The 12,485-nt window shown below is 38.4% G+C and overlaps 4 protein-coding genes, 1 long non-coding RNA gene and 2 other non-coding genes across 7 annotated transcripts; all 7 read right to left on the reverse strand.

The window, feature by feature from the left end:
- Window positions 1-35: 35 nt before the first annotated feature.
- Window positions 36-2,508, reverse strand: LOC104770463 (DNA repair protein RAD51 homolog 1-like). Its single transcript, XM_010494895.3, has 9 exons — window positions 2,203-2,508; window positions 1,642-1,786; window positions 1,442-1,552; window positions 1,276-1,367; window positions 1,048-1,142; window positions 854-967; window positions 636-765; window positions 421-542; window positions 36-341 (listed from the first exon to the last, which is right to left on the reverse strand). The coding sequence occupies exons 1-9, from the start codon at window positions 2,296-2,298 to the stop codon at window positions 218-220; spliced, it is 1,029 nt and encodes a 342-aa protein (XP_010493197.1). The 5' UTR covers window positions 2,299-2,508; the 3' UTR covers window positions 36-217.
- Window positions 2,509-2,995: 487 nt separating this feature from the next.
- Window positions 2,996-3,067, reverse strand: TRNAC-GCA (transfer RNA cysteine (anticodon GCA)). Its single transcript has one exon. It is a non-coding gene; the product is annotated as a tRNA-Cys (tRNA).
- An 843-nt stretch (window positions 3,068-3,910) lies between these two features.
- Window positions 3,911-3,982, reverse strand: TRNAC-GCA (transfer RNA cysteine (anticodon GCA)). The gene has a single exon. It is a non-coding gene; the product is annotated as a tRNA-Cys (tRNA).
- Window positions 3,983-4,002: 20 nt separating this feature from the next.
- On the reverse strand, window positions 4,003-7,910 carry LOC104770464 (putative pectinesterase/pectinesterase inhibitor 54). The gene is made up of 4 exons (XM_087504510.1): window positions 7,675-7,910; window positions 5,833-5,969; window positions 4,922-5,509; window positions 4,003-4,832 (listed from the first exon to the last, which is right to left on the reverse strand). The coding sequence occupies exons 1-4, from the start codon at window positions 7,863-7,865 to the stop codon at window positions 4,135-4,137; spliced, it is 1,614 nt and encodes a 537-aa protein (XP_087360636.1). The 5' UTR covers window positions 7,866-7,910; the 3' UTR covers window positions 4,003-4,134.
- Window positions 6,118-7,402, reverse strand: LOC104746757 (uncharacterized). The gene is made up of 5 exons (XR_002035499.2): window positions 7,237-7,402; window positions 7,079-7,147; window positions 6,909-6,974; window positions 6,506-6,806; window positions 6,118-6,404 (listed from the first exon to the last, which is right to left on the reverse strand). It is a non-coding gene; the product is annotated as an uncharacterized LOC104746757 (long non-coding RNA).
- Window positions 7,911-8,391: 481 nt separating the features above from the next.
- LOC104770465 (glucan endo-1,3-beta-glucosidase 5-like) lies at window positions 8,392-10,691 on the reverse strand. The gene is made up of 2 exons (XM_010494897.3): window positions 9,828-10,691; window positions 8,392-9,754 (listed from the first exon to the last, which is right to left on the reverse strand). Exons 1-2 carry the CDS (start codon window positions 10,178-10,180, stop codon window positions 8,596-8,598), a joined length of 1,512 nt encoding a protein of 503 aa, XP_010493199.2. The 5' UTR covers window positions 10,181-10,691; the 3' UTR covers window positions 8,392-8,595.
- Window positions 10,692-10,806: 115 nt separating this feature from the next.
- On the reverse strand, window positions 10,807-12,391 carry LOC104770466 (uncharacterized). The gene has a single exon (XM_010494898.3). It carries the CDS (start codon window positions 11,922-11,924, stop codon window positions 11,109-11,111), a length of 816 nt encoding a protein of 271 aa, XP_010493200.2. The 5' UTR covers window positions 11,925-12,391; the 3' UTR covers window positions 10,807-11,108.
- Between the last annotated feature and the right edge of the window lie 94 nt (window positions 12,392-12,485).

The following is a 12,485-nucleotide window of genomic DNA, read 5'->3' on the forward strand; positions in this document are numbered from 1 at the left end:
TTTTTTTAAATGAAAGTAATATCAGCGAGGCTGTGTGAAACAAAAAAGGTAGTAAGTTTCATTACCCGAGAAAACTACTTACAAAAGGCTCTTTTGCTCTATCAATACTACTTGTATTACAATGATCGACAGAAAATGGTTCTTTGACATTATTACAAGTGAAGGATTTGCAAAACACAAAAGACAGAGAAGCGAGGCACTGTGTGACCAAAATACTTCAATCCTTGCAATCTGTTACACCTTCCGTAGATATTTGAAATCGAGCCTCCGCTTCTGGCAAGCATGGCGAGCTTATCACTTTACAGATTCTCTCCTCTGCTCTTCCTTTCCTCAACGCCAGCCTGTACAACAAACACAATTTGCCAATGAACTCTAAACAACAAGTAACAAGGATTCATCGAATTTGCAAACATTACAGACCTTGTTGTGGTGGCATGAGCCATGATATTCCCACCAATTGGCTTAAATTGGGGACCAGCAAATAGAGCTGAACCATCTACTTGCGCAACTACTTGGTTTGTTATAACAACAGCCACACCAAACTAGAGCCATTACACATAAGAGAGAATACTTCAGGATGGTGTCTCAGAGAAATTCTGGAAAGGAAACAGTTAGTAGTATTACTGAATGTTCACCTCATCCGCTAACTTCTGAAGACTTCTCAAGAACTTTGCAAGATGCATTTGTCGAGCCGAAAGCTCTCCCCTTCCAGAGAAATCTGTCCTGTAAAGAGCGGTAGCACTATCGACAATCATGAGAGCAAACCTGTGCCAAAACGGTCATTGCAACTTTCGCATTTAGCACTCTCGTAGTAAACATAACATAACAGAACACCAAAATAAACTTAGCACACCTTGTTTCAATCATCATTGATGCTGCTTCAAGCAAAAGCCTCGACTGATGATCAGTATTATACGCTCTTGCATAGGCAACATTTTCAAGTACATCAGCTCCATTTAATCCAAACCTGCAACATTTTAATTGATTATTTCCAGAATATTATGTCTCAAGAACCCCATCATGAACGTATGTTACAAAGAAACATACCTGTCAGCTATCTGTAAGAGTCTTTGTGGCCTGAATGTTCCCTCGGCATCAATGTACATCGCTTTACCCTCTCCACCTCCTTGATCCATGGGTAGCTAATCATTTAAACATAAACCTTAATGTGAATATCTTTCTCAGTTTTGTGAAAGTGTAAGAAGAAATTCAAGATCATTACTGCTAAATAAGCAACAATAGCTAAATAAGTAAGTTCAAAAAAAGGGCTCTTACTTGACAAGTTACACACAGCGTATGGCACAACTGAGTCTTTCCAGAGCGGAACTCACCATATAACTCAGTGATGGATCCAGTTTCAATTCCTCCTGTTGAGAATACGGCAAAGTAAGATCAAAATAGCAAAACGCGGTTTTGAGATGTACTGGAAACCAGAACCAACCTTCAAGAACTTTGTCAAGCTCCCTTGATCCAGATGTAATCTGAATGATCTCCTGTCTTTGGGCATGAAGCTGGGTCGCACTAGTGAAACCAAGAGGAACCAGCTTTGAAGCTGTCACATAAGAAAACACACCAATAAGAAACACAAAAACTCTAAAACCATCAAAGAGAAGTAAAGCAAAAAAGGTTAGTAACACATACCTGCTTCTACGATTTTGTCAACCTTGGCATCACTGATTCCTTTAATCTGCAAGAGATCCTTCCTTGGAGTATAGGCAACACCTTCAACAGTACAGAGACCAGCATCCCTAAGCTTCTTTACATCAACAGAAGCTATACCTGCCGCCTGAAGTTTTTGCAGGATTAAAGAGATGAAATACCAAATAACACAAATAACAAAAAAAACCCGAATTCATCTCCTTCATGAACACGAATTAAACGAATTGAGTGATTATATGACATTGGAGTCACAACAAGAGAGAAGCTACCCAGAATGGAGTCTAAAACCCCAAAAAAGTCAACTTTATCGGAACCCTAAAACAGATTCTTCTCTACAGATCGTAGCGAAACCCAATTCTCGCTCAATATTCACATTTTTTTCACATCGCGAAGACGAACACAGGGTGGAAAAAAAGCAGAGAACTTTAGCGAATTCAAGCCGAACCCATTTCGATTGACGCAAGATCTAGTGAAGCTAAGGCATCGCGAAGGTAAAATTCCACGAGAAATGATAAAATCTGGAAGAAATTGAGAAATTGAAACCTGAAGCTGTTCGACGGGGAAAGGGCCGTGCTGTATCTCTTCGTCGTCTTGTTCTTGGACAACGTTCTGGTTTCTTCGCTGCTCCATTGTCGTCATCGCTATCAATCGGAAGTTCAGAACAGATTCGGGGAACCCAGAGAATGCGAGAGAGCAAAATAAGAGAGAATTGCGAGTGGAGGGAACTGGCGAAACTGAAAAGTAATTGAAAGAAGCGCCACAACCACAACCAAAATTATACAAGACGATTGGGATTTGGGACAAAGGCTTCTTCGACAAGTCTCGATTGCGTTTAGATTAGCTTTTTCTTCTTAGCCAATGCTCGTATTGGGATCTTAAAAGCCCAAACGGATTTGGCCCATTACTTAATCAGTTAGAGTTAAGTTAGATCAATTCCTATTTTAAGTTACTAACAAAACACAAATCCTCCTTATTTTTAATTAAATAATTACCATATTAATTTTAAATTTGACAAAATACTGAACAAGATGCATAAAATTCTAAATGATAATGGTGTCATTTTTTTTTATATTTCCATATCATTTTAAATTAATTTTTAATATAAATATGTTAAATTAATCTTTGGAAATACAATATGTGTCGCCACCCAAATGACATTTACGTGTTCAATTTCCGAGAACCACCACAATTTTACTATTCTATAATTCCAATAATTTAGTAATCACTTATTGAAGCAAAAAAATATAATTGGTTATCTAATTTATTATCTAATTTAAGGTATGGTAAAAACAAATTATTGGTAAAAAAGAAAGACTTAAAGAAAAAGAAAAAAGGAAGGACCCAACAGGGTTCAAACCGGTGACCTATTGATCTGCAGTCAATTGCTCTACCACTGAGCTATGAACCCATATTGCTTTAATAAACTCAAAAGTTTTAATTGATTTATTTTATTAATTATTGTAAGTTTTAGCATAGTCAGGTCAATTATCTAGCAATCATACAAATTACCAAAAGCATAACACAAACAAATTAAGCCATGGCAATTAAAACTCATTTTCATTTTCTAATATATTATAAATGCAAAAGTAAATGGATTGTTAGTTTTTTTACTTCAAAGTGATAAATTATCTAGTAAAATTTTGAAATAAAAAATGAATCGTCATCTAGACTGTATATACTAATGGAATATTTTTTCTTTTTTCCCCGTCAAAATAACTTATATTATATCAAAAACGAATTATAGAAATTGTTTGTAGTCTACATAGGAGGATTTAAAGTGTCAGAAGAAAAACTACAATTCGTTTTCAAATTGGGAAAATTTATATTAACCAAATAAAATAAATTATTCCAAACTTTGCCCCTAAAAAAATAAAATACCTAACAAACATTTTTATTGTTAAAAAGAAAACAAATTACCAAAAACGATTATTACGAATTACGAACCAATTAAACCATGACACTACAATATTTTGTTTAACATAAAAACAACATTTCCTTAAATGGGGTACATACAAACAATATTTCCTTAAATGGGGTACATACAAACAACATTGCCAACATTTTAACATGATGAAAAATACAAATTGCCAGCTAAAACCTCAAAGTTAAAGATTGGTTGACAACTAGACGCCAAATGCTAGTATGTATCAAACCAAAGCTCTTGAGTTTACTCCAGGGAAAGAAAAAAAACAGACACACAAAGTCACTCTTATAAAAGAAAAATTATATTGGTAAACATATATAAAAAACTAGGGCCCAACCGGGTTCGAACCGGTGACCTATTGATCTGCAGTCAATTGCTCTACCACTGAGCTATGGACCCATGTGAACGTTGATAGAATATTTAGTATAAAGTCTTAAATTTGTTTGGTATAAAGTCTTACATTAATGACCATATAAAACTGAATTGATGTTAATCTGTACTATTCATTCATCATAACGTCTTCTCCTTCTCCTTTTCGTTTTCTTTTTTCACTAAATCCCAGAAGTGAAACTAACACCCGTAGAAGGCAACCAATTAACACCATCAATGAATTTACCAACGCTAAAGTAACTCGCCTCTTCAAACCCAATCAAGTGAAACCCTTGCCACGTAACCCTCTTGGAAACTCTAGCTTTCGGACCATAGTTCTTGAACTCTCCAAAGTACAATGTCTTTAGTACCTCGTCCCCTGAGTTTAACCACCCGACCCATCCTTCCTCAGCTATCGCTTCGTCAATATACGACTCTATCACTACAGCCCTCGAATACATCTTCCACGGCCGTCCTAAGTATGAGCTATACCTATGTTTCACGGGAGAAAGATCTGAATCCGTCCGGATCTTACAACTATGGAGGGCGAATCCTGAGTTTTGACGCTGATCTGTCCTCCCGTTAGCGAGAATAACGTTAATGGCCTTGACACCATGAGGACGACGCATGAATATGTTGCAGCTTTGGAAAACCGCAGCCGCGTTTCCGAATATGAAATCTATGGTTCCGTAAATATCGCATTCTCTATAGAACTGACGTAAGGCAGCTGCGTAGAGTGTGTCTTGATAACCGGAGATGCTACATCGGTATAACACTGACTGGTCTGATGTGATGCTTAATGCTATGGCTTGTTGTCCTCTTGGCCCTGCCGTGTTCTTGATTCCGATATCTCGTGCGATGAATCCGTCACCCGTAACGGCTGCAAGAATTGCATTTTTAAGTATCAAACACAATCTAGTTTTGGTATTAATGATTTATGTGTATAAATGAATGAACGTATGTACTAACTCATTGTAGCCGTCTCCGGCACAGAAGTTCCTCCGGCGAAGCTATCATCGCTGACAATCACCGTCTGGTCTTTGCCTTCTCCTATCAAAGTAATCTCATGTTTATGGATACTTACTTTCTCTTTGTAAACCCCTCTTTTCACGTAAATAATGAACCTGCCACGTCCATGGGCAGCCGTGACAGCCTCCATCACGGTACGGTAATCTCCAGATCCGTCTTTGGCGACTACCACGTGTGCTCTTGCTCTACCTACTAGTAGTCTCCGTTCTCCGGCAGTGACCCATCGGGGAAGAGCAGTTGACTCTGTCTTTGGCTTTGGATTCTCCATGATTGTGTCGACAAGGGCCAAGGAGTTGCTGACAAGCCGAGAGAGGTGATCCATCTTCTGTGTTACGTGGCTGATGGAGGCAGAAGAGGAGTCACCGAAGTCAAGGATGGAGTCTTTGCAAGCTTGTTGGAAAGTCATTGCGGCGGAGAGCCATGTTTGTACGTCGTGTTTGCTGTGACGCTTTCTTGATGAGCCGTTGAGAGCTTCCATGGCTTGTCCAAGTCGTCTTGTGGACATCTTCATGAGCCGTTCACAATAATCTGTAACGTTTTTTAAAAAAATGGTTTTGATAATATGTACTGAGACTCTGTACTTGCATGCTTAATTTTTCAAAAATATTAGGTATCTTGGTAGAGATAATAGAGATATATTTTAACTACTTTATGAATGGTTTTTCTTTTGTAACTATATAAATGATATTCATACATACTCATAATTTTCCACCAAATAGTATAGCTACTTATAGAGATTAAAATGTTAAGTTAAGGCAATAAGGAATTACGTGTTTCGATAATTTCTCTATCAACATTTAGATTTGGTTCAAATAAACTTAAGACGTTGATAATGAAGAAATGTTGTGTACCTGAGACCGAAGTCGAAGGCAACGCATCATCGGGAACTTCCAGAGAAACGAGTTGGGATGAACTCGTTGGAGAAGAAAGAGGAGGAAGTAGCATATTGGAGTCAGAAATAGTCTTGTTAACAAGGGAAGACACGAAGAGGGGGGTATTCAACTTAGATTTATAAAGATTTGGTAGGATTTTAACATTTTAGGATTCTGGAAGATTTAGGTGAGTTTTAAAGAGATTTCATTGTGTTTTAGAGTTTTTATATTTTTAAAAAGGAAAGGAGATGTGATTCTATGAGATTTGATTGTAAAACTTTAGGTGATTTTAACATATTTTACATCTCAAATATATATTTTTGTGGTCTTGAAAAATAAGAACAGTTGCATCTTCTAAAGAACGTAACAATATATATATATATATATATATATATATATATATATTCATTTGCCAATGTCATTTGTTCACCTCCTGAGTATTTAATGGGAGTTGACAAACTGTTTGCAGAAGCACGGGTTTAAGATTCAAAGGACCACTAAAGCTAGGTGCTCTGCGGTCTGTTGGTGCCGTCTGCTGCTCACTCTCGGATCTAGCAGACGAAAATTACAAGTTGGATTGTTTGAAAGTTTCTTTATAAAGAACAATCAGATATGAAATGTATTCTCAAACAACAAATAGCAAATGTCAAACCTTTCAAAGATATGGCCTTTCTCTGAAGCTGAGTGGCATAATACGGTCCTGCTTGTTAGTGGCCCACTCTGGCTTTGGCGTCTTACTGGCTTAACCTTGGCCTCGGGAATGTCATGCTCTGAATCTGGTGACATTCGTTCTAAAGAAGAAGCAGTTGTAATGAAAGTGAATTTCTCTTTGCAGTATGGTTCATCCACCTCAGTATTGGAAGCTTTTTCCTTTCCGTTCATGTTTTCACCTGCAGAGGTTTTTCCTTTCCGTTCATGGTTGCAGCCTATCAAATACTTGCTCTGTCATTCACCTGCAGAGGTTTTCTAAGATATATTCAGACCACCAGAATTTGATACTTAAAAAGTGAAAATCATATATACCTACGTCTGGTTTTTATCTACAGATTACTTGCCTTTAAACTGTGCACATATATTTCTTCATCTTCCTTACTCTCAGCTACATCATCGTCATCAATTCGCTTGAACACAAACAAACAATATAAGAACAAGGATTTAGTGATGGAACCAATGAACACAAACTACTGATAGTGCAATCACAGATCGCTTGGGAAAATTAAATTACCAGAGATGATTGTGTTTTCAAGTCTCTGACGTCAAAATTCCAAGCGCTCATTCCTCTTTGATATTCGCTCTGACATCAAAAATATTGTTTCATATCCACTCTACCATTCGACTCATAAAGTATTTAGGTAAAACTGTTCAGACTAAGGGGTTTGTCACCTTTGATATAGCTTCCTCGTCAGCAGTGGCCATTCTTTTAAGTGCAAGCTGTTGAGAGGAGGCCGGTGATGTCGAGAATTTTTGGCTTTAGAGCTGTCGTAGACTTTCATTTTTTTTTTTCTTGAAGTCTTTTAAAATTCTAACTCAAAAGGTATGATTTTGAGATGATATTTTTTAACTAGAAAACAAAGAAAAGTCTTATAGAATCATTCAAAATCTCAATTTTAAAAGAAGTTGTGATATTTTGAATAACAGTATATTTTATAAATAACTGATTGAATAACAAGAAATTTTAGATTATTTTAAATGATTTTACATAAATCCAAATTGAATAACATAGGATTTTAATAGATTTTTTAAAATCATTAATTGAATAACATGTGATTTTAAGAATACTCTAGAATCTTTTAAAATATCACTTGAATACCTCCCCCGAAGTCGAGACCTTGATCAATAGACCCATGTCGAAACTCTCGTAAGTTTTGGACACAAAGTGAAGTGTACTTTGTGGAGCTACAATGCCTTTGCAAACCATTTTGGTAAGCAAATGGCACTCTTGATGAGGCATTTACGAGGAGAAGGGCATTGACCAATAACACCCAAAACAGAGCCATATCTACAATACCCATTTCTTTTTTTAAAAATATATTTTATTTATTTATTTTCTAGGTTACTTTATGAGGCAAAGTTTATATATAATATCAAATGAACTAGAGATTAGCATTGATTTATAGAGTATAGAAGAAGTTAGTTTTAGGTGATGAGGTCAGTGTCTGGTGGCTTCGATAGGATAATTTAACTCTCACTTTCTATTTCTTTCTGTCTATTTTGTATTGGTTACTTTGGACTTTGGAGTAATTCAAAAAGTTCTGGTTGGACAACTCGATCAGTTCTAATTGGTAAGAAGATACGGTGGTATATATGAAAAAAATCACCATGTAACCCAACTTTGTTAATTGCAACAACTCTACAGAATAAGTCAAATCATACGGAAGAGTGACATAATAACTGCTAATATCACAACTAGTTCCCTTATCTGAAAATGGGTGGTTATACCTTTTTGTCTTCTGGTTGCTCATCTATATTTAAAAAGCTTCTACACTTGATACGGTTTTGACTCAATCGTTTGAGGCTCATCAAAGACATTGCAGACAATGGACTCAAATCACAAACGTTCACCTTGTCACACTACGAACCGGATCATCATTGACTCATTATCAGAGTAAAAAACAAAAACAGTTCTATGAAAGACTAATAATAGTATGTCCAATGATCGACCATAGTATTTACAAGATGTAAGAAAAAGAATGAAAACAATCATATGAAAATGTACAAACGAAATGAGAAACCCTCCAAGGATCAAGTAAAGAAGACCGTCCATCCGATTACCATCCCCGCAGCAACCGCTACCACCATCGACCAATTTGCTTCCGGTGCAGCGGATTTCCTAGGCGGCGGCTTCAACATCTCGTGCCTGCTCGTATCAATTTCGATAGGAAACCTACACGAACCACTCGACGGATCAATCTTAGTAAGAACACCAAGATTGTTAAAATCACACGAGCCACGACGATGATCCATTTTCTGAAAATACATATTAAACGCATAAGAAGCATTCGCCGCAGGGTCTAGTCCCGCGCACGAGGACCCCGGCCCGAGCGAGGTGCAGTCAGCATTCTGACACGCGTACGAAGCAGACGTTGCCAACACGGCACCAGCGTTCCCCGCAGCTTGAGAAGAAAGCACGCACCACTCACGTGCCTGGTAACGAACACCTTTAGCGGGAGCCAACTGACGTCCGTTACCGAGACTCAGAGCATACTTAACGGCGCCGTCATAAGAGAATATTCCCCAATGTCTTTCGAATTTTCCGGGATCAATGCTCTTGGCGTCTTCGTCTACTAACGAGAATATGTAAACCTCCGGTGCTGTTCTCCGACGAGGCGTTCCTTGTCCTTGAAGTATACGATTCAGTAACCCTTGGTTGAACCTCTGAGCCATCGTTGGGTTCGCGTTCTGATCGCCGTCCGTTGGCCATCCGACTTCTCCGACGATGATCTCGATCTTGTTCGCGTCGAATCCGTTTTTCTCAAGCGCCGAGACTAAAGTGTCGAAGTTTGCGTCGAAGACGTTCGTGTAAGAGATGGAACCGTCAACGACAGGCTTAGCTCCACCGCCTGATCCGTTTGGGAAGAAAGCGTATTCGCGCGGGAAATTTGGATCGGCGTTGAGAGAGAGGAAAGGGTAGATGTTGAAGGTGATTGGTGAGAAGGAATCAGCTAGGAATCTAACGATGGAGACCATAAGGGTTTTGATGTCAGATCGGAAATCGCCGGAGGAAGGAAGACCGTCGCCGGATTCGTAGACGTCGGCGTTAAGAGGCACTGTTACTTTGACTTGCCTGCCAAGACCAGCTTTCACTAGAGCTGCTTGAACGTTCTGTAGTGCCGGGTATGTTGAACGGATGAATCTGTCCTTGTATGTTTTCAAGAATGGTTCATTCCCCACGGCTACATATCTGTCCAACGATTAAAGCTTTAGAAACTTGGGCATGTGTGTGTTTTTAGCTATAGAAGTGCAATGCAATTTACCTTATGTCAGTTCCGTATAAAGAGATGTATTGAGAGACGTTTTGTTGAACCCAGAGCTCTGCGTTGGCGACAGTGGAAGCCATAGTTGCCAAGAGATCGTTGGGGATACCGACCATGACTTGGATACCGGATTTACCAAGAGCTCTGAGTGCACCAGGGTCAGCTTCAAAAAGTTTAACCTTGTTGAACCCGTTTTCCCTAAGGAGCTTCACTACTATGTTTGGTGGCAGAGGATGGCTAGCTTGTGTCCCCCAGTTACATGCCAAGCCCTCCACATTCTTCAATATGTTGTGATGTAACAATAAGGATAGACAAAAAAGGATGAATATTTGGTATGTATCATGACGACCCATGTCTCTAAAAAGTGTGAGATTTGGGCTGGAAGATTTGGAATGACAGTGTGGGGTCTCTAATGAGAATTTATGTTTTATGTGTGTGCATTATATACAGAGATACAGATGTAGGTAGTTTGGGGAAGGTGAGTATATGGAAGAAGGAGGGGAAAGGAAAGGTATTTGTGATGGTGCTTCAAAAAGGAACTTGATTCCATTGGAGGTAAACCTCAATTTAAACCATCCAAGCAATAGAATTCTACTATTCAACATGTCTTAGGTATTAGTACCAAAAACAAACATATTAAAACATAAATATTGTCACTTACACATAACGAGTAATCCTTGATGCTAATAATAAGAGGGAGAGGGAAGAAGAAAGGAATAGAGTGTGTGAGATGGAGACAACCTTTGTAGTTACTTTCTTAGAGAATATTTTAGAAGAAAGTTTACAAACTTTTTAATTAATCCGATGGAATCTCCCAAGTCCCAAATCTTGAGATTTTCTCAAATGGTATATCATTGTAAAGATATGTCATAACATTTTCAGATTCACCCAAGATACCACAAAACATACCTATAAAGATAGCCAAAAGAAACTAGATCTTGAAAGAAGAAAGTAATAATGATTGGTGGAGCCATTACGATTAGACAAAAGAAAACCCTGATTTTGTAGGTTGCAATTGTATGAATACATGAAAGATGAAACCATCTTCAAACAACAAAACCAACCCAGAAACAGAAAAATGTTTTCCTTTGACATAAGTCATAACACTCAATGCTAGAGCCTAGAAGATGACTACAAGAGAAACTAACAGAACGAGCTTACCTATTCACAAAAAAGACAAGCCACAAGAGCACCAAAAGAGGGTAAGAATCTAACTGGTTGTAGTTCTTTCTACGAAGACACAGATCTTAAAACTCAGAATCCGTAACTGCTGGGTTCACTTCATTTCATCACACGGCAAAAAGGACTATTCTCCACTCTACGAGCCATCATGATGATATCATCCAACCCCTTTGGTTGAAACATACGAAGCATGTCCTGAATCTCCTTCTTAAGCCCTTTGATGAACACAGCCTCAAGAACAGAATCAGGGAGACCCGAACATTGCACCGAGAGATCCTCGAACTCACCAAGATAACGTATCACAGATTCATCCTGTTCGAGAGAGAGTAAACGTTCCATAGGAGATCTAGGATCCCCAAACCTCTGTAAAACCCTAGCTTTGAAATCGTTCCAATCTAGAAAAGGCTTACGTTCCTCAAGTTTAAACCAACACAAAGCTTGACCTTCCACACTCATATAAGCTAATCGGATCTTCTCCGCGTCCGTGAAGTTACCGAATTCGAAGTATCGTTCGGCTCTGGTGAGCCACGAGTAAACATTGGGACCTCCTTCGAAGACTGGCATCTCGACCTTCGTCTTCTTCAGCTTAATGTAGCGAGACATCGGGTGCTCTTTGACTGAGTTATTATCCACCGGCGCGGTGGTCGATTGTTTCGTCGGAAGTGGAGGTGGTGCTACTGCTACAGGGAGGTCCTGATCCACCGTAACTTTAGATTCAGACGGTTCCGGAGCAGTGGGTTGGTGAAGAAGTGCTTCCTTCATCTCGGCCATGGAATTTAGGGTCGCAGACATGGAGCTGAGTAAGTCGCCAACAGTGGAGTGAAGCAGAGCCATCTTCGTTTGGACCTCGCGTACGGATTGCATCAGTGAATCAGCGGAATCATCAACCTGATCGAGCATCTGTATCGCTGCCATCGGAACGCGATGATATTGTTAGAAACGAAACAAGCTTCTTCTCCTCTCTATGAAAACCCCCAAATTAGAAAAAGCAATCTTTTTTTTAGCCGACCTAGTAACCTCATCAAAACGACTGTGCTTCATTTGCTTCCCCTCTCCTCCTTTTTTATTTTGGCCAATGTATAATTTTTTTACAAGCATGATTTAAAAACCATTATTATGTAGTTTTAACATTTTCGTAAGAGCTCTAAAACAAAGAAGAATTATGATATGTAAACATATAGTTAAATCGTAAATTCGTAAACCCAACTCTCTATTGAAGCAAACATCACAAAACTCAATATTACGAGCCAAATATGTTAGCTCATGTGACAAGGTTTTTCTAGCAAGTGATTCATGTACATGTAACATGTGTATAAGTTGTAATGAGCATTGTTGATGAAATTAATATAAGAAGGTAACCTCTATTTCTCCTAATAAAATTTCATAAACCTTTTGATTTGTTTGTTGGTGATTTTAAATCGTGTTCTAAAGAAAAGCTCATTTCAGCTTAGAAATGTCTTCAGGTTCATTAGTATT

The sequence above is a fragment of the Camelina sativa genome, chromosome 20 (assembly GCF_030686135.1).
Source record: "Camelina sativa cultivar CO46 ecotype springtype chromosome 20, ASM3068613v1".
Lineage (NCBI taxonomy): Eukaryota > Viridiplantae > Streptophyta > Magnoliopsida > Brassicales > Brassicaceae > Camelina > Camelina sativa.

Bases quoted from the DNA above. Each gene is read 5' to 3' on its own strand.
- LOC104770464 (XM_087504510.1), bottom strand. From the start codon at position 7,865: ATGGGTATTGTAGATATGGCTCTGTTTTGGGTGTTATTGGTCAATGCC. The intron at 5,510-5,832 runs GTACACAACATT...AAAACGTTACAG, and splicing joins GCCTTCGACTTCGGTCTCAG to ATTATTGTGAACGGCTCATG. The intron at 4,833-4,921 runs GTTAGTACATAC...CAATTCTTGCAG, and splicing joins GCCGGAGACGGCTACAATGA to CCGTTACGGGTGACGGATTC.
- LOC104770463 (XM_010494895.3), bottom strand. From the start codon at position 2,298: ATGACGACAATGGAGCAGCGAAGAAACCAGAACGTTGTCCAAGAACAA. The intron at 968-1,047 runs GTATGTTTCTTT...AAAATGTTGCAG, and splicing joins CTCTTACAGATAGCTGACAG to GTTTGGATTAAATGGAGCTG. The intron at 342-420 runs GTCTGTAATGTT...TTTGTTGTACAG, and splicing joins GCTCATGCCACCACAACAAG to GCTGGCGTTGAGGAAAGGAA.
- LOC104770465 (XM_010494897.3), bottom strand. From the start codon at position 10,180: ATGGGTCGTCATGATACATACCAAATATTCATCCTTTTTTGTCTATCC. The intron at 9,755-9,827 runs GTAAATTGCATT...ATCGTTGGACAG, and splicing joins TTATACGGAACTGACATAAG to ATATGTAGCCGTGGGGAATG.
- LOC104770466 (XM_010494898.3), bottom strand. From the start codon at position 11,924: ATGGCAGCGATACAGATGCTCGATCAGGTTGATGATTCCGCTGATTCA.